Source organism: Carya illinoinensis, chromosome 9, assembly GCF_018687715.1.
Source record: "Carya illinoinensis cultivar Pawnee chromosome 9, C.illinoinensisPawnee_v1, whole genome shotgun sequence".
NCBI lineage: Eukaryota > Viridiplantae > Streptophyta > Magnoliopsida > Fagales > Juglandaceae > Carya > Carya illinoinensis.
The window spans coordinates 34,296,104-34,318,700 of NC_056760.1; the positions used below are offsets into that span (position 1 = coordinate 34,296,104).

A 22,597-nucleotide genomic window follows, 5' to 3' on the forward strand; every position below is an offset into this window, starting at 1 on the left:
TCTAAACCTTTCTTTGTTCCTCTATTTCTTCTTCTTTCGGGATCTCTTGAACAATAGAGTATAGAAATTCAACCACCAAGAAAGAACGAACAACATATATATTTTTGTAAGTGATATATACATTATTTTGTTCAATCAGCTAGAAAGTCATGAAAGTCACAAACATTGGAGGTCTGTAGCACATAAACAACCCTAATATCCACCACTATCCAGTACACAAACAAGCCTAAAATCCACAACTATCAAACAAATTAACAAAAATAATAACTAATAGGTAAGATATAAAAATTATATAATAGAGAAAGAGAGAGAGATCGGCACCTCGTATTGCAAACAAGGGGTTTAAGAGGTGAGTATGGGGCAATGGTTGGGATGCAACGGAGGGGCAACGGCACGGCAATGACTTACGGTTTGGAGGGGATGCGCACGGCACAGCTAGCGTTTTCCGAATTGATTTGAGTTCTGAGATGAGAGAGAGAGAGAGAGAGAGAGAGAGAGAGAGAGAGAGAGAGAGAGAGAGAGAGACCGAAGTGAAGGGGGAGGGGAGGGGAGGGAATCGGGGGGAAGCCAAAATCTAATACTGAAACGGCGCCGTTTGGGGTTATTTTTATTCCCAAACGACGCTGTTTCAGTATTAGATTTTGGAAAAAGAATATATGGGTTGCGTGCCGTTTCACGCAACCCAGTTTCTAAAACTAGACCTAAACCGCACCGTTTAGGTCCAATTTTACTATAACGGCGCCGTTTTCAATCCCTCCCTAATATCAGAATTGACTAATAGTCTAATTGAGAATGTGAGATGTGTTTTCACTTTCCACTTCTAAATTCTAATTCTAAACAATAAAAATAATTAATAAGCTAGTAAAAATATATTTAATTAAACTATTTAATGTGTATTATTTAATTAACTCACTAAAAAAATCACTAGTTAATTGTTACTTTATTAATTATTACTAACTTAGAGAGTTAGACTTAGAGTATATCAATTGACAATTTTTTTATTTTTTTAATATCCAAGGGAATATATTTAATACTTATATAATTATATTGTGATATTAATTTAATATATATATATATAAATATATATATATATATATATAACTAATAGTATACTATTATATATATTATTAGTATTAGTAATTTACTATATACTAATACTATTAGTCTATTAGTAGATAGTGAATTAGTAATATTTATTAACTTATTTACTATAGTCTAATAACTAGATGTAATAACTACTAACTAATAATATGCAATAACACTAGTTACACTAGTTACACTAGTACTAATAGATAATAACTTAAAGATATTAATTTAATATATATATAACTAATAGTATACTATTATATATATTATATATATTAGTAATTTACTATATACTAATACTATTAGTCTATTAGTATATAGTAAATTAGTAATATTTATTAACTTATTTACTATAGTCTAATAACTAGATGTAATAACTAGTAACTAATAATATGTAATAACTAATAACACTAGTTACACTAGTACTAATAGATAATAACTTAAAGATATTAATTTAATATATATATATATATATATATAACTAATAGTATACTATTATATATATATTATATATATTAGTAATACACTAATACTAATACTATTAGTCTATTAGTATATAGTAAGTTAGTAATATTTATTAACTTATTTACTATAGTCTAATAACTAGATGTAATAAGTTAATAACTAGTAACTAATAATATGTAATAACACTAGTTACACTAGTACTAATAGATAAATGATTTGCCTCTTGTGGATCAACCTTTGATGAAAATCAAAGAATGCCGTTTGTCTGATGGATGGGATGTGAACTTGCTTGAAAATTTAGTGGGATTAGAGAATGTTGATGATATCCTTGTCTCCTTATCTGGTCCTAATGCGGGTAAGGATGTTCTTGTATGGACCCAAACAGAGGAAGGGTTGTTTTCAGTTCAGTCTGCATGGCAGTGTATTAGAGTCAGAGGAGCTTCTTTTGAATGACACTCTTGGATTTGGCATAATAGTCTTCCTTTAAAAATGTCTATTCATTTCTGGAAGGCTTGGCCCAGGACTTTGAGTGTGGATGATAGGCTGCGTCGAGTTGGTATTCCAATTGTTTCCAAATGTGATTGTTGCTTTGTTGGTCACTATAAAGACATAAATCATGTTCTCTTCGAGGGTGATTTCCCAAAAAAAATTTGGTTAACGTTCTCTAACCTATTTGGGTTACCAATGGGTAGAAATTAGGAACAACATGTTTCCTCTTGGTTTCAACGTGCTAAGTCATCTTCTCAGGTGGGAGTTATTATGGGCCTCATGCCTGTCATTATTACCTGGAGACTTTGGGGGCGAAGATGTCTAGCACGAATGGAGGGTTCTTTAGAATCGTATGATACGGTTATTAAGTCTATATCTTTTTGGGTTCGGTCGCTTGGTCTTATGGGTGATAAGTATTATACTTTGTCTCATTTTGATGGCATGATTCTGGAGGCTGTACGCATTAGACCAATTCCTTTAAAAGAAAGGACTTGTAAAGTGGTGCAGTGGCATAAACCTCCCTTAGGATGGTTTAAATTGAACACATATGGAAGTAGTCTAGGGAACCTGGGCTCTTGTGGTACTGGCGGTGTTATTCGCAATGATACTGGACAGCTAGTGAAAGCCTTTGCCTCTCCTAATGCAATGGGTTCTAATAATAAAGCAAAACTCCTTGCACTATTATATGGCTTGCGGGTGTGCATTTGCCTCCATCTTTCTAATGTAATTGTAGAGGTTGACTCAATGGTGATTATTTCTTGGTGGCATAGAGGTCGTTGTGGGGTTTGGTATTTGGAGGATTATTGGGATGAAATTATCGTTTTAGCCCAATCTATTAATTGTAAATTTCAGCATGTCCTACATGAACGTAACAAAGTAGCAGACTGGTTGGCTAAAGCTGGTACGGCTGGTGTTTCTTCAGATTATTCTAATACTTCTTCTATGCCTCGGGTCCTTTAAGGCTTGATTCGGTTAGATTTATCAGGGATTCTTTCTATACGTTGTTGTTAAGTTTCGTAGTGATGGTTCTTGTTTTTTATTTCGGTTAGTGTTTCTTTCTTGTTTTATTTGGAAGTTTTTGTTACCACGATTTTCCTCTGCCATAAGGGAGGGTTTTATTAATAAATTCGGGCGGGCATCACTATTGGACAGGTGATTGCTCACTCTTCTTAAAACAAAACTAGTACTAATAGTTAATAACTTAAAGATATTAATTTAATATATATATAACTAATAGCATACTATTATATATATATTATATATATTAGTAGTACACTAATACTAATATTATTAGTATATAGTAAATTAGTAAAATTTATTAACTTATTTACTATAGTCTAATAACTAGATGTAAATATCATGTAATAACTAGTAGTGATTTATTAATTTAGACAGTTAGTGATTTAGTCTTAGTAAGTTAGTATAAATATTAGTATTAGTATAAAATTATAAATATTAATAATTAGTATGATAAATATTAGCCTATTAGGTTAGATAAAAATTATAAAAATTATAAATAATTATATACAATTATAAATATTATATAAATAATAAAATATATTAAATATATATTATTCATTCGGTTCGGTTCGGTCCGGTCTGGGGCAAAAAACCCCTGGACCGGGACTGAACCGAAACCAATCAGTCCAGGGAATTTTGGATCGAGACCAACCGGACCTACTCCAGGTCCGGACCGAAATGGCTGGTCTGGTCTGTTTTGCCGGTCCGGACCGGCCGATACTCCCCCTCGGTGCGGCATTGCCACAGGCTCGCCACGGCAGGTTCCAACACCCTTGAATGTTTTTATAGTATTGACTCCATTTCTATGCTACTATTTCGCCTCCAGATATGATCATGTCATTGGATCTGTCCTTGATTTCCAAATACCCATATGGATGTACGACGCCAACATCACCTATTAAGAACCAGCCATCTTGAATGCTTTGAACGTGGCTTTTCGGTCCTTGAAGTAGCCCTTCAAGATGCTACTTCCTTGCAGGACTATCTTTCCCAAGGTTTGAAAATCCTTTTTTCTTGAAAAGATTTTTTTTTTCACTCAGACACCAACAACAACCAAATATGGTTGAACGTTCAAACCATTGACTGATGACTCTGTTTGGGATAAATCCTTGGGATTTTTGTTTTGTCTTCTTCTTAGTGGAACAACCGATGCTAATAATTATTATTTTTAAGATTATTGACAACTGACATATTATTTTCTTTATTTTTGGAGAAAAATTTTAGTTGAATTATTACACATTTTTTTCGTTTTATATACTCTGGTTGACCCGATCCGAAAATGTTTGGTTCGGATGTATTATTCTTCTTGAAGGGATGGATCGGATTGGGTTGAAATCTAGATTGGGTTAGATGGGTTGCAGCCCTAGTTGTGGTCATCTTTTGAAAGAAAGACAGCCTAAACCTTCCAATTATATTTTTTTTTGGACATTTGTTTTTAATACTCAATCATGTAGTGCTTTCACGGATCCTAAATTATTTGTCCATAAGATTAGTTATCACTCTCAAGCATCCTAGTTGTTGTAATCATCTTTTGAAGGAAAGACATCCTGAGGCTTTCACTAACATATATTTTTGGGACAAAGTATGGTTCGTAAACTTCTACTGTCGAATGAATATGGAGAAATAGTTCATGACTCATAAGCAACCTTCTCTAATATATATTGGGAGAATATACAGGTGGAAAAATAATAAAGAAAGAAGTTGGTTTCCTTGAATAGAATTAAATATGATGAATTGGCAAGGTTGAACAGCACTATGACGTGACAATAGTCCTCTTTCATTATTTAATTGTCCTTCTTTGACAATGAAAAATGAATTTATTTCCAATTCATCATTGGATGAGCAGTCTAATAGAAAACCATCAAGTTCAAGAAAATGATCCAAAGAGATTAGACTAGTTGGTTCATGTAAAAATAAAATAAGCGATGAATGAACAATAAACAAACTTGGGTTTAGGTAAATGAAACTAGAACAAAAATGGTAATATTGTTGAAAGAGTTAGATCATTAAATAAAGAAACGATAAAAAAACCAATATTTTAATGCTTTAGAGAAAGAAAAAAAAAAGCTAACATATGTGGTAGAGTTAAAATGGATAAGGTAAAATAACCAAAATGTTGATTTTAGCTAGAGTTTTACTACTCATCATCCCTACATACCACATATATTTTTATTTAATTTTATTTGGTGGCCAGAGTTTTGCTATTAAATAAAAATAAGTGGTGTGTGATGTGAGGATAATGAATAGAATCTTTCTTTTACCTAAACCAATATCCTTAATTGAAAGTGGGAATGATGATGGAGTTATCTTTGAACAAATGTCAAATACGTTCTTATGCCTAGGAGTACAATCAGTCCAGTTTGAATGTAAATTTTTGTTAAAGACCCAACTTACCGAAATCAGATAAAATAACTTAGGTTGTATTTATTTCAGCCCAAGTAAAAGAATGAGCCCAAAGAATTTTCTATTTTGAAAATAGCATATAATATATCAACTATTTAACTTTATTGACCCATTTTGTTCTTAAAAGTTGCACAAAACAAAATTAGGGAAAATTAGTAATTAGCATATTCGGGACTTATTCATAAAAAAATGTTTTTAAAATACATTCAAACCATTTTTCTACTATTAAAATATTTGCGCCATCACCAGTTATCCATTCATAAAAGTTAACAATCATCATAATCAAATTAAAAACAAAGAAATAAAGAAAAATAAATTAATAAATGAAATATCCTAACTTCAAACTCCAAATAAAAAAGAAAAATAAAAAGAAAATATATTTAATAAAAATTGTTACAGTACAAGCATCTAGCCATAAACCACCTACTTATAAAATAATAGAACAAATAAATTCACAACTAAAATAAGATGAAATATATCTAACCACCGCCCAAATGACCAAATTGAAACCAACATTATAATTATATTGATATAACCCACAACTCCAAGGCCACAACTCCACAAAGCAAAAGACCCAATCAAACGTCTTTAGTGCAAAAACAAATATAAAATATTTTAGTTTCAATAATTTTGTTATGCTAACCAAATTAATTAGTATAATAGTATATTCTTTTCACCACAATCATCTTCAATAGCTATGGACATTGTCTCTTATGCCTCTGCGGAATTTTTAGCGTCCCTAACAAACTAAATTATATAAACTAACATAATAGATAACTCATAAAAATATATAAAAACAAATAAATTTTTCACTCGCCCATGTCAAGCTTTTCAAAATCCTCCATATCATTTGTTAAATATCTAAGGCTAATTGAAACAAAAGAATAACGAAGTCAATTTTGTTCACATATGAGAGTCTTTACCATAATTCAAGATAAACTACTTTAGAAGGGATTAAGTACATAATTTTCCATTCTAAATGCAGATTCATAAGCCATTGTAGATACCGGTAGAATATCAAATTTTCTATATTTTTACTCAGAATTTTCATATAGGTATCTATCCACTTGACTTGTTTTACAGAAAGTTTTTCGATTGTAACAATTACTTAAATTGAGCCAATCTCAATGCATTCATATTCTCAACTCTACTACATGTACTAGTTACATCTTCAGTTGAGAAGCTTGTCCATTAATATTGTGGACAAGAACTATGACCTTCAAATTCAATGTATGCATAATATATACGGGTCAAAACACTTTACACCTTCACTTTTAACTCAATTGTTCTTGTAGAATCATGAGTATTCATTGTCTCCAACAAAAACTCAACATATTGCAACTTGTATGGAAGATCAAGAACAAGCCCAAAATACAATAATATATTCATATTATCAAAGCTACCACAATATTTGTCAAATTTTTTGTCTCATATTTATTGACATTAATCTCAATACATGTTTTTCTTCACACTCTATATCAATTGTGTCTTGAATTGTAACTAATTATGTAAAAAAAAAAAAAGTTGCAAATTACATATTGACCACCTAAAAAATGCCACGTTGCATTTAGAGGCGTTTAAGAAATCTCACATTATCTCAATCATCTTTTTAGGGAGCTCCTAACTTCTTTGACACTCTCCTCCTAATTTCATTATCATCATTGTCATCACCTTCCTCCTCTCTAATATTAGGAATGAACCCCACATCTTCTTCCTCTAGCCGTTTAAAAGCCTTTCAAAATTCTTCAGCCTTCTCTAATATAAGATAGGTAGAGTTCCATAACATCTTTCACCTTGGTAATAGACTCATCAAACGCTTTCAACCCCTCATGAACAATCAATTTTAAGATGTGGGCACATCTCATATGCAAGTGTTCATGTTCCAAAATAAAATTCTTATTATATGCTTGGTCTTCCTTTTAAAAAAAGATAATTGCTCCACTATTCGAACTTGCATTATCAAGAGTGATTGGAATTATTTTTTGTCACTCCCAATTAATCAAGTACATCTATATTGTTGTACCAAGTATACAACGCTTGTGATTTTTTACTAAAAAAAAAGAGATGATTATTTTGTATAATTTTCAATTATCATCAATGAAATATGCAGTGAGACATGTGTAGTTGAGCTTTTGCACGGATGTTCACATATCCGCAGTAAGAGAAATTTGTTGCCCTTGAAGAGTGCTTCTCAACTTATTCTTTTCTCTCATATACATGGTACATACTATAACAATATTTGGAGATGTGAATCCTACCCACATAGGTTGAACAATAAGCATAAATCTTTTAAAACTCTCTCATTCAACAAACTTAAATACCAACTCGTTAAGTATAATCATTTTTGCTAGTGTTTGTCTACAAGTGTCAATACTAAAGGCAATCAGAACAAGTGGCACACTAGTAGTCATCCCCTCCTTGGGCTTCCAGACTAAGGTAGTTTGGATCTTATCCCTAGCATTATATGGATAAAACTTACATTGATATTCAATGTAATACTTCATAGATTTTGTACCATTTGCTTTCATATCACATGCATAATCCGCACAAAAATTATCTAAGTTTACTTATATCACTTTTTTATATTCTTATGAAGTGATCACAAACCATTAATCTAGTTCTACACACACCAATAGATTTCGTATTTACATTGGGTGGGAGTGGAAAAATGTCTTGCTCTTGTGTTGCATGTTTAGTATTTCTCTTCGTAGAGTTGGGAGTCAAACAAACTATATATAAAATGACAATGTTCAAATCTAAATATTACATCAAGCATTACATCCAAACAAACTATGATTTACTATTTGTATAACCATATGTTTTATTAACCATCTTTTTTCTTTTTACGCATATGTTTTTCTTCCTTTTTTTTTAACATCTGAATTGGAGCAAACAAATTTGAATTCATCATTTATAATTTGACCAAATAAAATTAATCAACTAACACATAAATTTAATTCGACCATCTATAATTGGACCAATTAAAACTAATCACTACCCTATTGTACATAACCCCAATTATAAAAGTTTTCATTTCTTTTTTCTTGTAATCTATTTCATTCTATAGATAAGTAATCAACTAACATAAATGAAATTAAAATATAATAATTCTTTGCATTCTAATAAGTGCATTCGTTCTCAAGCACATTAACCATAAACTCAAACACATCAAGTGATCAATTATAGTAGATCAATAAAAAAAATATTATGCAAATATAAAGAATATTAGCTTGAGATCAATCGGTACCTTAGAGTGAAAAGCCAAGAGATGGCAGCGTGGGACGTAGACAAGTGGAGATATAGTTTTCCAGTAGATACCGATGATGGATGCAACAGTTTGGGGCGGAGGGTTTGATAGTTAGAAGATTGAGGGCGTCGGGTGAGGAGTTAGAGGTTGGAATTAGGGTTTGATTTTGGGCAGATAAAGAAATGAAGGGGAGAAGAGACAAGACGCTTTTTAACGTGGATTATCTAACTAACTTGTTAATAAAATTATTGATCACAATTATATTAACGGTGTTAGTAGCTAGTAACTTAATAGTCAATAGTATGTGTATAAACTATGATAGTTAATGCATAATGATCTATTTTAATATTTTATATATGATTAATGAATAATTGTAATGGTCTATGGATGCTTGAACCTTGGGTATCTTACAAAAAATGTAACTAACTATTTTAATTAAGTATAGAGTATATATCATTGTATATAATATAACGATTTATCATATAATATATTAGTTAATTGTTAGTAGTATATAAGTTAATTGTTAATAGTATATTTAATACTTTATACAGCCAATGGTCTTAATTAATTAGGTTAGATAAAAATTACATAAGTAAATTATATGATAACTACTTAAAACTCATTATAAAATGCTATATGAAAAATTATTTAAAAAAGTTTATATATTTAGTTTGGCCAATTTGGTCTGGGTGGAAAATAGCGAACCAAAAATAGAAATTTTGGAATTAATGAAATCGAGATGAATCGAAAAAGTTATCGGTCTAGCTTGGATTGACCGAAATCGTCTAGTCTAATCGGATTTTTCAGGCCGAGCCGCTAACCTTACAACCTTACTTACGCCAAACGACATATAACTCTCTTATTTTTTTTAGGAGCATCTCACCCCATATTTGAAAAGAATAGTGGTAGATACAATTATGAGTTATGTAAGTATTGTATATTCTTTTTGAAAAAGAATGAAATCTACCATTAAAAATTAATTTTTTAAGTGGATTCTATATTTACTTACTTTTTTTAAAAGTATTGTGTGACACTTCTACACTTTATGACTATAAATATCATTTCTCCGAGATGCAGAGAAACAAAGAGCATTTCGGTCATTTTTTGTTTTGATTAATGCTATATACTATATTCAAACCATATTTTTATCCCATTTAACAATCGTGTCCCCTTCCTCAATTCGTTCATCTTGTCTATTAATATTTCTTTTACTTAGTTTTATTTTGATTTCTTCAAGGCTAAAAAAACAGAAATACAACTTTTTAGCAACTCCCAGGAGACATGCGCGGTACAACCAAATTCACAGGTCAAAAATCGATTGGAGGAAAGTGGTGGTTTTGCAAAAATACCTCGCGTGGTTCTCACGCACCGCCCACTTCTAGGCATGGTCCTCAAGTGTCACTCATTCCAGCAACTTTTCTTGACACATGCATTAGATTATCGGACTTTCCACTACCAGACCTTTCAAATTTGACATTTATGGTTGAAAAGCGACAAACGTGTTTCCTTCACTGGGAATCACATATTTCGAAATCTAACGGAGTTGGTCAAAACTATAATCCATTTTTTTCACATCTATCTTACTGTTTTTCTTTTTAGTTTCCTTATTGTTAATAATAAAAAAAAAGAGTTTTCCTCTCGAATGTTTGTTTGTAGAGGTTGAGTCTTTTATTTCTATGAATGGTGAGGTTGGGTCTTTGTTTAAGCAAAAAATATTGTCTCTTAGACATTTGTCTATAGATATTACCGGCAATTGTGAAGACTAGACAACTTACAAAAGAAAATAGTATACTGCTGGAGTTTCAAATACATTATTTTGATTTATGATGTCAGATTTGAGAATATTTCAAAATGTATCCGGTTATAAATATAAGTTTTTTTTTAATGAGTAATGATAGTTTCTTTTAAAAAAAGTGTGCCAATTTCTATCATCCTTAAATCATTTATTATTACTTTTTTAAAATAACTTAAAAATTAATATATAATAATATCTCATCGTATTGTCACAAAACAAGAACAAGATGAATGTGAAGTATGTAATACCTTTTTCTTTAAATTATGTGACCAGATTCTATTCCATTAATCTTACAATAGAAATACTACGTTCACAATTTTTTTTAAATAAATATAGACTCACAAATTGTGATTTGTACAATTCTAATTTTTTTTATTATAAAATACGTCTTGTACATCAAGTGAGTTCAAATTTACAAATTTATTTTCATAAGATATTTACGTGAATTCTAACTTATCTAGGCACTAGGGGTGTAAGTCGGTCGGTTAAGATCAGTAAAACCCCTAGACTGATACATTTGAATTGAACTTAACTTAGACCGGTCGGTCTTGGTCTTAAAAAGTGTGGACTGAATCAGTCCAGTCTCAAAATTTATAAATTTTGGATTTGATTGGATCAAACTCTTATATATATTTTAAAATTTTAATATATTATTTTTATATATTAATTATATAAGTTAATGATATAATTTAAAAAAGAAAGGATGGACTAAACACTTGATCGGACCGAACGGATTTAGAGTCTTAGAGCATTGGCATTGGCTTCATCAAAGCTATCTTCAAATTTTGATGAAAAGTACATGTTTTCCATAATTCTAAAATCTTCCTATCCATAATCCCACATTGGATTAGCCATTAGATTCATCAAAATAATAATATAATATTATATTTTTAATAATAATTTTTTTTTTCATATTTTGCAATTAAACCTACTATATGTACATTAATAATTTAATTTGATATTTAAATTATTGATTTACAAGCACTAATTTTTTTTCTCAACCTAATTACCAACAAACACATTTTGTCAATCCTTCTTCTATCTAACAATCAAATATATAATAATTTAAGGAACAACAAACACATATACAATTTGTTCAACCAAGATAAAATATTATGTTTGAAACTAACTACAAACCACCATTCTTCTCTACCTAAACTTTTACATCTACAATTCTATCCTTGGTCAAACACATTCATTCCATCATACACAATACCCAACATTCATATCCATAATTCTTCAAACCAACTTGTAGATGTAGCTAACTGTCCTTCCTTTGCCAAGTTTTTTAGATGTAGCTAATAGTCTTGGATTAAACCCTATAAATATATCCATTCTTGAACTACTTCCCACTCATCAAAAACCAATATTTCTTCTTCTAATTCTTCGCATTTTTTTCTCTTATTTCCCTATGGATCCCTATAGCAATACTCTTTATATGTTAGATGAAGATTATTTCGATCATGAGGATCTTATGATAGAAGCAATGGCCGTACATAGACAACAACGTGCAACTCTTGGAGCATCTTCTTCACGTCGTCCTAATTCTCAACCTCGTATGTTCATTCGACACAATCCATTGGAAGGTCACGAACGCCTTTGGAATGATTACTTTGCTCAACCACCAATATATCCGCCAAACGTTTTTAGGAGGCGATTTCGAATGAATCGTGATCTTTTTTTATGTATATATTCTGCAGTTGTCACTCATGATGATTAATTTATCCAAAAGAGAGACGCCAGTGGGAGGCTTGGATTGTCCTTACTTCAAAAGATGACTGCGGCAATTAGGATGCTCGTATATGGGGCAACAGCAGATCTTATGGATGAGTATGTAAGAATTGGAGAAAGTACTGCACGGTTGAGTATGAAGAAATTTGTAAAGGCGATCGTGTCAATCTTTGGGGGTGAGTACTTGAGGTCTCCAACCAGCAATGATATAGCAAGGTTACTAGAAGTTGGACAAAGGCGTGGATTTCCAGGAATGTTGGGTAGCATTGATTGCATGCACTGGAAATGGAATAATTGTCCTAGTGCTTGGAAAGGTATGTACTCTGGTCACGTAAATGAACCAACTATTATTTTGGAAGCTGTTGCCTCTTATAATCTTTGGATATGGCATGCTTTTTTTGGTTTACCTGGGTCTCATAATGACATCAACGTACTTGATCGATCTTTTGTTTTTGCTGCGTTGGCCGAAGGTCGTGGTCCTCCATGCAACTATACTATCAATGGTCACGAGTACACAATGGGATATTATCTTGCTGATGGTATATATCCTTCGTGGGCAACATTAGTAAAAACAATTCCTGCTCCACATGGGAAAAAGAAAAAATATTTTGCTGCTTGCTAGGAGTCTGCAAGGAAAGATGTCGAACGTGCGTTCAGAGTACTCCAATCTAGATTTGCAATTGTGCGTGGACCTGCAAGGTATTTCCAACTTGAAGTTCTAAAAGATATTATGTACGCATGCATTATCTTGCACAATATGATTGTTGAAGATGAACGTCATCTATATCTCGGGGTTAACCAATTCAATTATGAAGCCAATGATGATACTCCATCCGAGCCAATTTCACGTAATAATATACCTGAATTCATGGGGTTCATTGCCCAACATCATCGTATTAGAGATAGAGGCACTCATTCTCAACTCCAAGCCGACCTTATCGAGCACTTATGGAATATGCATGGCCGAGCATAATATGGATTTCTTGAAAAGCCAATGTCATCTTTGTTGGTGTATTGTAGTGCTCATTAAAATTCAACTTCTTTTTATGACTTCCTTTTTATTATTTTAATGTTGAGAACCTATCACTAGTTTGTTTAATTGAAGGCAATATCACTTGTTCCTTTTATTAACTTACATGGATATATATATATATATATATATATTTATATTGAAGGCAGTATATATTGTACATTTTATTAACTTTTTTTGGATACATATATATATATATATTTATATTGAACGTCGAACGTGTATATTAGTGAGTATAATTGACTTTTTTTGGATATATATATATATATATATATATATATTTATAGTCAAGGCAGTATATAAATTGTGCCTTTTATTAACTGTAATGGATATATTTATATTTATATCCATTGAAGGCAGTTGCACAATATGCTTTTTTTGGATATAAATATGAGACATACAGCTGCAACATCTTCTTAAATAGAAATACAAATTCAGTGGATTAAAAACTACACATCTCGTATAAAACCAGCTTCTTAAAAGCTGGATTTATCTCTACACAACTCTTAAAATTCAGATTCTAAAACTGGTACACAATATCACTCATACATCTCGTATGGACCTAATAAAACCTACAAACTATACTATTGACTGCAACTATACAGCTGCAACATTTGGAGCCAATAAACCTTCACAAATTCAGCTTGCATGACATAAAAAATCCAGCTTCAAAACAGGAAAAAAAAAGCAATCGGAAAAGCATACAAAAACAGCCTAACTAAATGACACCATTATCATATATATTGTCTACAAACAGATCCCACAGACAAGTTTAAGAATACAACCTCCATTCCCCAAATACTTCCAACAAATACAAGTTGCATCACATACAAACAGATCCACAAACACTTCCAAAAAATGGGTACTTCACAGATTTTCTATCCACAAAACCAAGTCCAAAAACTAAACTAACATTCAGAAATTCCAAAGTATTTCCATTCAAAAAAATAGAAAGTCATCCATTATCATAGTGGCTGCCCAGCCACATGCTTCATTATGAAGTCTTGTGGCTAAGCAGCCACTACAAGCTGGAAATCAGAAAGTCATTCGGATATACCATCTTCATCACTCATTGACTCTTCCCAAATTTTTTTCTGAACTTTACGGAAGTAGGTTTGCTGCATGGCATTCATACCAGAAAGATCCTTGCCCATCATCTCAGCATCAAACTTTCTTTTATCAAGATCCAGTTGTGCACCTCTATCGCGATCAGCCTTCGTCTGCCATTCTCTTCTCTCCGCCATGAACAATCGTCTATCCTCGGTCATTGCTCCTAATGTCGTGTTGAACTCAGCATCAGATTGTTCTTGTGCCTTCCGCTTCTTCAAGCTTTCCTTTTCAGCCTTTTTTCCAGCAGGCCTTTCAACATTTTCTTCCACAACATTGCCCAAAACTTCACTTGACTGCTCATTAGAAGGTTGTCTATCGACAGGCTTTCTCCTCATATTCAGCGTACTCATGTGTTGATGCCATTTGGGTTGGTGCCTCAAAAGATTCCAAGAATGCTCTAATGTGAAGTTCCCTCGTTCCATCTCTTTGTACAATATCTTTGCTCTTTCAATCTGAAAATTTTTTTAAAAAATAGTGTCAGCTTCTTAAATCTTACGTAAATAGACCACATTATTAAAGGAAAATAGTACATACCTTATCTTGCTCGGTCGCACCACTCGGGTGCAATGACTCAACTTGTGCTAAATATGCAAAAAACTTATTTGTGTATTTTTGAATCATGAACCAACGATTGATCAATGACCCAACCGAATGGTTCACATTATGTGGTTTCTTATATTCGTGGTAAAAATCAGAAATCCGCTCCCACATTTGAGTGGATTTCTGATCAGTTCTCCGGATGGCATCAATACTAATGTTCAGCCAGAGACAAGTACGTTATCCTCCTCAACAGTGAAAGAAGCTCCACTTTGAACTTTTTTTGTTGGAGGCCTCTTTTCACCGTGAAGGGGAGTTGGGCTGACCAAAGTATTAGAACGGGGTGTGAATGTTGGAGTGGTAATAGGACATTCTCCTCCACTTTGTAAGAGAGTGGTGAAGAATGGGTCCTCCTCCAAAAGATTGTCCATCCTTTAAAAATTACAATTTTTAAGTTGTCAGACACAACCAAATTCATCACAATAAACAAGGCATGGAATTCAAAAATGACTGCAATTGAAAAATATAATACCTAAACAAGACAGAACAGCTTACAGAAAAACTGTATAACAAAATCAGAAAATTCGTATAAATAAATGACTGCAAAACAGATCCCAAAAAAAAAGAACAAAAACAGAATTCACAAGCAGTACATACAACGTATTTTGCATTAAACAAGGTCCAGTAAGACAGTTTACAGCAAAACAGTATAAAAAAAATAGAAAAACAGTAGATCCACAAGCACTTATTTAAGGCATATCAAATTCAGGTCATATATGGAAACCAAGTTTTCCATAGACAGAAAGACAGTATAAAAATTCAGTTTACAATTTAATTGAATATGAGACTTAAAATTTATTACTGACTATAAAACTCCAATATTGCTATGTGAATGACCTACTGTTCTCCTTGCAAACAAGCAACATTCTTAGAGCAGCTTTGTTTCAGTAAGAGTTATGTAATCTAAAGATATTCCTCAATTTTACAATTTGAAATTTGAAATTCAAATTAAGAAAGAAAATATTGGAAACCTTCTCTGTATTTATTAGGAATGGAATAACCTGCTCTATCATATGGGGGATTAACAAAAACCTCACACAAGAACTTCCAAGATCGAATAGTGCAACTAAAAACAAAACAATTGGAAGACTCCATCAATTTTTTAATGGAAGAATCAGTTGAGGAAGCACAACTTCTAAAAGCTTATTAGGGGAAGTGCTTTCACACAATATTACAAAAGCTTATTAGGAACCTCTAAGTTCTAAAACAGTAGATCCACAAGCAATTTTCCAAATGGGTCCATACAAAAACAGTAGATCCACAAGCACTTTTTCAAATGGGTCCTTAACAATTTAATCGACCTCTTTGAACTAACATATTGGATGTTTTATACTAATCATGCATCATGGCATTCTTTACATTACCAACCTCACCAAGTTTTAAAAATAGATGCTGCATGTCATTGTTCATGAGGAAAAACTCCAAACACAAACAAGAACAAACCAAATTCTTCCAAACAAACACAAGCAAGAACACAAGCATGTCATTCTTACATTATCAAATAATAGTGTCCAATTCAAATCAGTTACATCCAATTGATCTGCATGTTGGATGTAGTTTCCAATAGTAACAAACCAAAGATGATAGTCAAATCTACCCACTCACACACAAGAACAACAGACTCCAAAATATTCATCAATGGGAAAAATAAAAATTTATGAACAACAGACTCAACAATATCACTTGCTCATCATCCCGAAGCAAATATACCACCATACACATAACCATATTCATCAATTGCTAGGAAAGAACTCCATATAACCGAGTGCATACAAAACCAATTCACACATAGCCACACAAATCTTCCTATAGGCAACAATACATTACAGATCCAACAACTACAATACCAGAATGAGTGTGGTTGCTTGAGCCGAATGGACTGACTGCACCTTAGAAAATCTGCAAGAAATTCACAAAATCAATGACCCAACATCAGTCGAATGCTCAGTAACCATTTATTTTTTCCACCCAAACATCCGAAAGCAAAAGCCCCAATCGGGGCTGAATGGAAATAAAAAACCGATCCAAGATTAGGGTTCAAAAAGAAAAGCAATCGGCCAAACCTGAAATCGGATGCCTTCCGCACGAATCTGATCTGCTTGAAACCGGTAGAAGAAACTCCCGAATGATTCTGCACCAAGAATCCAAGGAAGAATAAAAAAAAGCTTAAAAACGAGAGAAAGAGAGAAAGTGGGAGAGAAAACAAACCGGCTTCCTTTGGAGAAGAAGATCGTGTAGAGCCGAGTGTTCTTGCCGTTGAAGAATCGAATGGCTGCGAAGATTCGAAGTGTAGAGCCAAAGGGATTGGGAGAAATGAAAATGAGAGAAATGGGGAGAGAAAATGCGGGGAGGAAACGGGGAGAGAGGGAAACGAAAAGTGACCGCAGATAAATAAAATAGACTAAAATAATATGAAGATGAGTGCACAGTAGCACTTCAAATATGAAAGACCCGGTACATTTACTGTAGGTCAAAATTACCCATTTCTGAGTTTGACTAATCCAATACAGTATTTTTTTCTTGGATTCATCTATGTTTGCATTTGGCATTATCGAAGCCAATGCCAATGCTCTTAGACCCTATTTAGTATTTAGCACCGCGCCATTTCTGAAGCATACAGGATGCTGCGCCAAAAACAAAGGTGGTGTTATCCCTTTGTCAGGGAAATATCTCCATCCTTTTGTCCTTTAAGGTGAAGGAGGTGAAGTAAACTACGTGCCTCCTCCATCGCCCTTTCAAATTTGACGGTCATGATCAAACAGCTCATCTGTAATTTTATACAATGCCAGGGGTTATTGTTATCAAAACCTAATTGGATATTTCTACTCAGGCTTCTCGCTCTCCCATAAATATCTTTAGGTTATAATCGAGAGAGCGCCCATCTTCTCCTTAGAACCTTATCTGTTGGAAGTAGGAGCTAGAGCAACGAGACCAACCATGTCTGCCACCGCTTCTTCCCTTGCACTACCATCTCTCACACCCAAGACCCTTTTCCTCTGCAATTCCAAACCCACTTCCCTCTCTCTGTTCTCTCTTTCCCCTTCTCTCATCCTTCGTTGTAAGCCCATTTCCGTTTCCGCTTCCTTTCTTCGCTCTGCGCCTGTCTTCCACACCCAGCCATCCCGGTTCGTCCGGAACGTCACCCTTTCGTCCGATTTTGACCAAGAAGAGGAGGTCGAGGAAAGAGGCTTCTCCCCTGACCTCAAACTCTTCGTGGGTAATCTTCCTTTTAGTGTTGACAGTGCTCAGCTCGCCGGGTTGTTCGAAAGCGCTGGAAATGTTGAAATGGTCGAGGTATTATTTTTTTTCCAAACTTTATTTTTCCACTCCAAGTATGTGTATGCTATAAAGGTTTGTTGTTTACTTAAAAATAAAAGGTTGGTTTTTAATTTTTGATTTCTTGTGTGTGTCAGAGTCAGTGGTCTGCCTTTGTTTTCTTTTGGATTAAATTGTTTCTCGAAATATTGGCTGTGGGAAAAGCAAAATATATTCTCGGGATTCTAACACAAGAAACCTGCTTATAATTAGATGTGCTGAAGTCTTTGTCATTATAGGTGATTTATGACAAGACTACTGGAAGAAGCAGAGGATTTGGTTTTGTGACAATGTCTACGGTTGAGGAAACTGAAGTTGCTGCTCAACAGTTCAATGGCTATGTAAGCACACGTTCCATGTACTTGGTTTTATTAGGCGTTCTATTTCTTTGGTTTTGAATCTTATTTGGTGTGAAGCATGCTCTTTCAGAAGTTTCATCGAAGTAATTGCTGAGTATCAAATTTCCGGTTTACTTGTCTTGTTTTATATTTCTTGAGCACTGGGTGGGTTTATTGCATCTGAGCAAAACTTCCTGACATTTGACAGGAACTCGATGGGAGACCATTGAGGGTGAATGCTGGACCTCCTCCACCTAGGAGGGAGGATTCCTCCTTTAGAGGTACCAGAGGTGGGTCAAGTTTTGGTGGTGGCCAAGGTGGCCCCAGCTCTGGTGGTGGCTACCGTGTTCATGTGGGTAACCTTGCATGGGGTGTTGATGATTTGGCGCTTCAGAGTTTGTTTAGTGAGCAAGGAAAGGTCGTTGAAGCGAGGGTGATTTACGACAGGGAGAGTGGCAGATCAAGAGGTTTTGGTTTTGTAACCTTCAGCTCTTCCGCAGAGGTCAACAATGCTATTGAATCCTTGGATGGCGTTGTAAGTATAGTAGCACCTTAGCTATTGTTATATTTCATATGATGGGTGAATCTGTTGTTTGATGTATGTGCGCGTTTCTTTTTATTTTTGAGTTACATTGAAATGTTTGGTTGATCATTAATATTAATTATCAATCTTGCTTGGTTCTTTTCAGTCCCTTTTTTTCCATTGTTAATCAACATTTACCAAATCATATCGTAGTGTATAATTGAAATTAGTTGGTCAGGATACACTGATAATTTACAGTTGTCATAACTTATCACCTGAAGTTTGGTTGTATTGGGCACACGATTGATTAAAGTTCCTTGTAAGTAGTAGTTCTGTAAACAAAAAGTGTCTGGTAAATATATTTTTCTGGATCTCATTCATCCGTCTGGACGGATTGTAAGATTCATTGATTTCGTGTTGTGTGCATGTAAATCTTGGAAAACTAGTCCTGTTTTTTATTATGTGAGTTTATATTACGAGTAGCCAGATAATTAAAAGAATTTTTTATGAGAACTCCTGTCACATCAATAGATAACCACTAACGTTGTTTGGCATATTAATCTGGGTATGAAAACTTGTTTGTTTGACACGTGCATTGCTCATTGATCATCATTTATGTAATATGTTTGTGTGTATGCACGCATGTATGTATGAATGCATCTATTTATATCTATATCTATGGAGTACGTATTCTCAGAATCACGAGTGTCACTCATTCCTTGAGAGTGAAGTTCTCAGAGTTTTGAGCCATTTTTGACATATCTTTTAATATTTTAAAGATAGTGAATAAATCCAAAAGTCCCAAATCAGGATCTCATTTTCTTGCCAAGTCAAATCACCAATCTTGACTTGATTTGGATTTGGTGCTTTCAGCTATATAGTATCACAGTAATTTTTATACATTTTCTATCCAACTATATTTACAATTTTTCATTGTGAAAATTTGTTGGTGTAGGACTTAAATGGCAGAGCACTACGTGTGAGTGCAGCGGAAGCAAGGCCAAGACGTCAATTTTGAGTTTTGAATCTTTTACAAGTCCTCAACCAATGAAAAAACAGGGTATACTCTTTTAACTTATTGGAATATAATTTGGATCTTTAAAATTATTCTGATAACCATTCCCTTCATCATTCATCCCAAGTGTTTGTTTGGATATGGCAAGCATCTGTTGGATATATTTTGTTTGATTTTTATTCTTTCTTTAGCTGCACAGTTCCTCAGATACTCACAGCAATCCGCATATCTTTGTCTCAGGGACTTGGGAGTTGTGCAAGCTGTGGAGCCAACTGCTGTTCATCAAGAATTTACAGAAACAAAGAACTTCCTTAAACTAATTAGTTTTTGGGCCTACAGATGGACATGAGCTGATAAACGTGCTCTGAAGGATTGTTAATTTTGTATGTTCTGAATGCCTTAATCCAGACAGGAAACTGATGTGTTGAAACATCTTTTTGTCACATTTGGTAGATCCAGTACAAGGGTATATGTTATTTGGCTTTTCCGCATGCGCTTGAGTTGTGGATTTAAACAGGTTATTACTCAATCCTGGAAATTCGTAAACTTTTACAGGCCAAGCATAAAACTGTTTATTGGTTCACCACTTCCTTTCAGGCTTTCGGCTGAAGAAATGATCGTTAACTAGTTCTCTAATGGCAGACGGAGGAAATGAATATCGTGAGGGATGAAATTTGTTTGTTTTGGTTCATTTACCATGTTCCAACACAAAATCCTTTTATATGCTGGTTTACGTTACTAGGAGAAATAACCAAAATGTGTGTATGAAACTTGCAAGAGGGTCTTAGAACAAAGGTATAATAATTCAACGAGGGGCTCGGATATACCAACTTTGGTTCGAGACTTGAGCCAATTGGACTTGCACCGAGGGAGATTCGACTGCGATGTGTTAACTTCCCTCGTTCACTAGGTTAATTTATTCGATGGGCTGCAGTTTCTAAACCGCAAGTCCTAATAATGAACTCAAGAATGAAAACAATGTCAAAAGATTTTTGAAAGAAAAAATGTCAAAACTCGTTTTATTAATCCCTATACAGATGTGTGATATAAAGATAATGAGTAGAAGAATTTGATTTTGGGAAGACTATCTAATTGAGATTCTTATATTGATGTAGATTCTGTTTGGATGTTGAGCTGAGTTGAGGTATTAGAATTTTTTATAAATAGTAATAAATTGAGATGGTGGAGTGAGTTTTGTAGAGTATACTTAAGATAAATTTAGATGTATTTGGATGTTGAGTTGAAAATATATTTTTGAGAAGTTGAAAAATATTGTAGATCTTGAGTATAAAGAAGTTGAGATTAAAAAAAAAATTGTGGTTCTCATACGTAAAGGGATTTTGAATTGAAAAAGTTTGTGGGTCTCACTTGCAAAGAGATTTTGAGATGAGATGAGTTTAATGATTGAGAATTAAATGTTTGGATGTTAGACTCATCTTAAAATTAGACTGAATTGAGTTTATTTCAATTCAATTTAAGTTCCAAATGAGGGCCTTAAAGTACTGTATGATACAATTCTAAGTCTCTAGCGTATTTTAAAAAAATAAAATAAAATTGACTATTAAAATAGTAATTTTTTATGTGTATATTAAATTTAATTATTCTTTTAAAAAAGAAATGTGCCGAATTTACAAACTTTTAAACTATAAAATTATTTCTCAGATGAATAATGTGGCCTTTTCCCTTAGCTCCCGGCCAAAGTAAAGGCCCGAGCCGAATGACTGATCCAAATTCCTACGGCACATTCTCTACCTGAACTTATCCCTTCTGTAGGGTGTAACAGGTTTAATTCAGTCTGATTTTAAATAAAATTTAGGATTGAATTAGTATATATTAATTTTACATTTTTTAAAATTTATTATGCATTATCTTTCTAAACTAGTATTCCGGTTTTACCAATTTTTGGTTCGGTTTATTGGTTATAATAATATATTATAGTATATAAGATTATAGTGATAATATTATAGTATATTATAATATATATTATAATTGTATTATAGGAGTGATATATTATAATATATAATATAGTGATATATTATAATATATTATAATATATAATGATATAATATTAGTATAACTATTAATATAATAAACAAAATGATATAAGATTTTAAATTTTAATATTATATTAATTAGCAATTTATTATATAATACAAAACTATTTTATATATAAAAATTTTATACAATAGAAAAATTAAAATATGTACTTATAAACCAGTCCGGTCTGATTTTAGAAAAAAAAAAAATCGAAACTGGACCGATTTTGATCGGTTTTTTAAAAAATAAAACTGGTACCGTATTGAACCAAATACTTCCTTGAACCGATCCCACCAGTTTTATTCGGTCTGATCCGATTTACCGATTCACCAATTTTTTTTTTTTACACCCCTATCCCTTCCTTTCCGATGTTTTTTTTTTTTATTCAATTCAATT

At 33.0% G+C, this 22,597-nt stretch overlaps 3 protein-coding genes across 3 annotated transcripts; 2 read left to right on the forward strand and 1 right to left on the reverse strand.

Annotated features, from left to right (window-relative positions):
• Positions 1–11,859: 11,859 nt before the first annotated feature.
• LOC122277709 lies at positions 11,860–13,337 on the forward strand. The gene is made up of 2 exons (XM_043087802.1): positions 11,860–12,550; positions 12,707–13,337. Exons 1-2 carry the CDS (start codon positions 12,280–12,282, stop codon positions 12,856–12,858), a joined length of 423 nt encoding a protein of 140 aa, XP_042943736.1. The 5' UTR covers positions 11,860–12,279; the 3' UTR covers positions 12,859–13,337.
• Positions 13,338–14,309: 972 nt separating this feature from the next.
• On the reverse strand, positions 14,310–15,087 carry LOC122277029 (glutathione S-transferase T3-like). Its single transcript, XM_043086913.1, has 2 exons — positions 14,911–15,087; positions 14,310–14,828 (listed from the first exon to the last, which is right to left on the reverse strand). The coding sequence occupies exons 1-2, from the start codon at positions 15,085–15,087 to the stop codon at positions 14,310–14,312; spliced, it is 696 nt and encodes a 231-aa protein (XP_042942847.1).
• Positions 15,088–17,820: 2,733 nt separating this feature from the next.
• On the forward strand, positions 17,821–20,653 carry LOC122277211 (RNA-binding protein CP29B, chloroplastic). The gene is made up of 5 exons (XM_043087137.1): positions 17,821–18,267; positions 18,528–18,629; positions 18,835–19,161; positions 20,105–20,209; positions 20,405–20,653. Exons 1-4 carry the CDS (start codon positions 17,911–17,913, stop codon positions 20,165–20,167), a joined length of 849 nt encoding a protein of 282 aa, XP_042943071.1. The 5' UTR covers positions 17,821–17,910; the 3' UTR covers positions 20,168–20,209; positions 20,405–20,653.
• Positions 20,654–22,597: the final 1,944 nt, after the last annotated feature.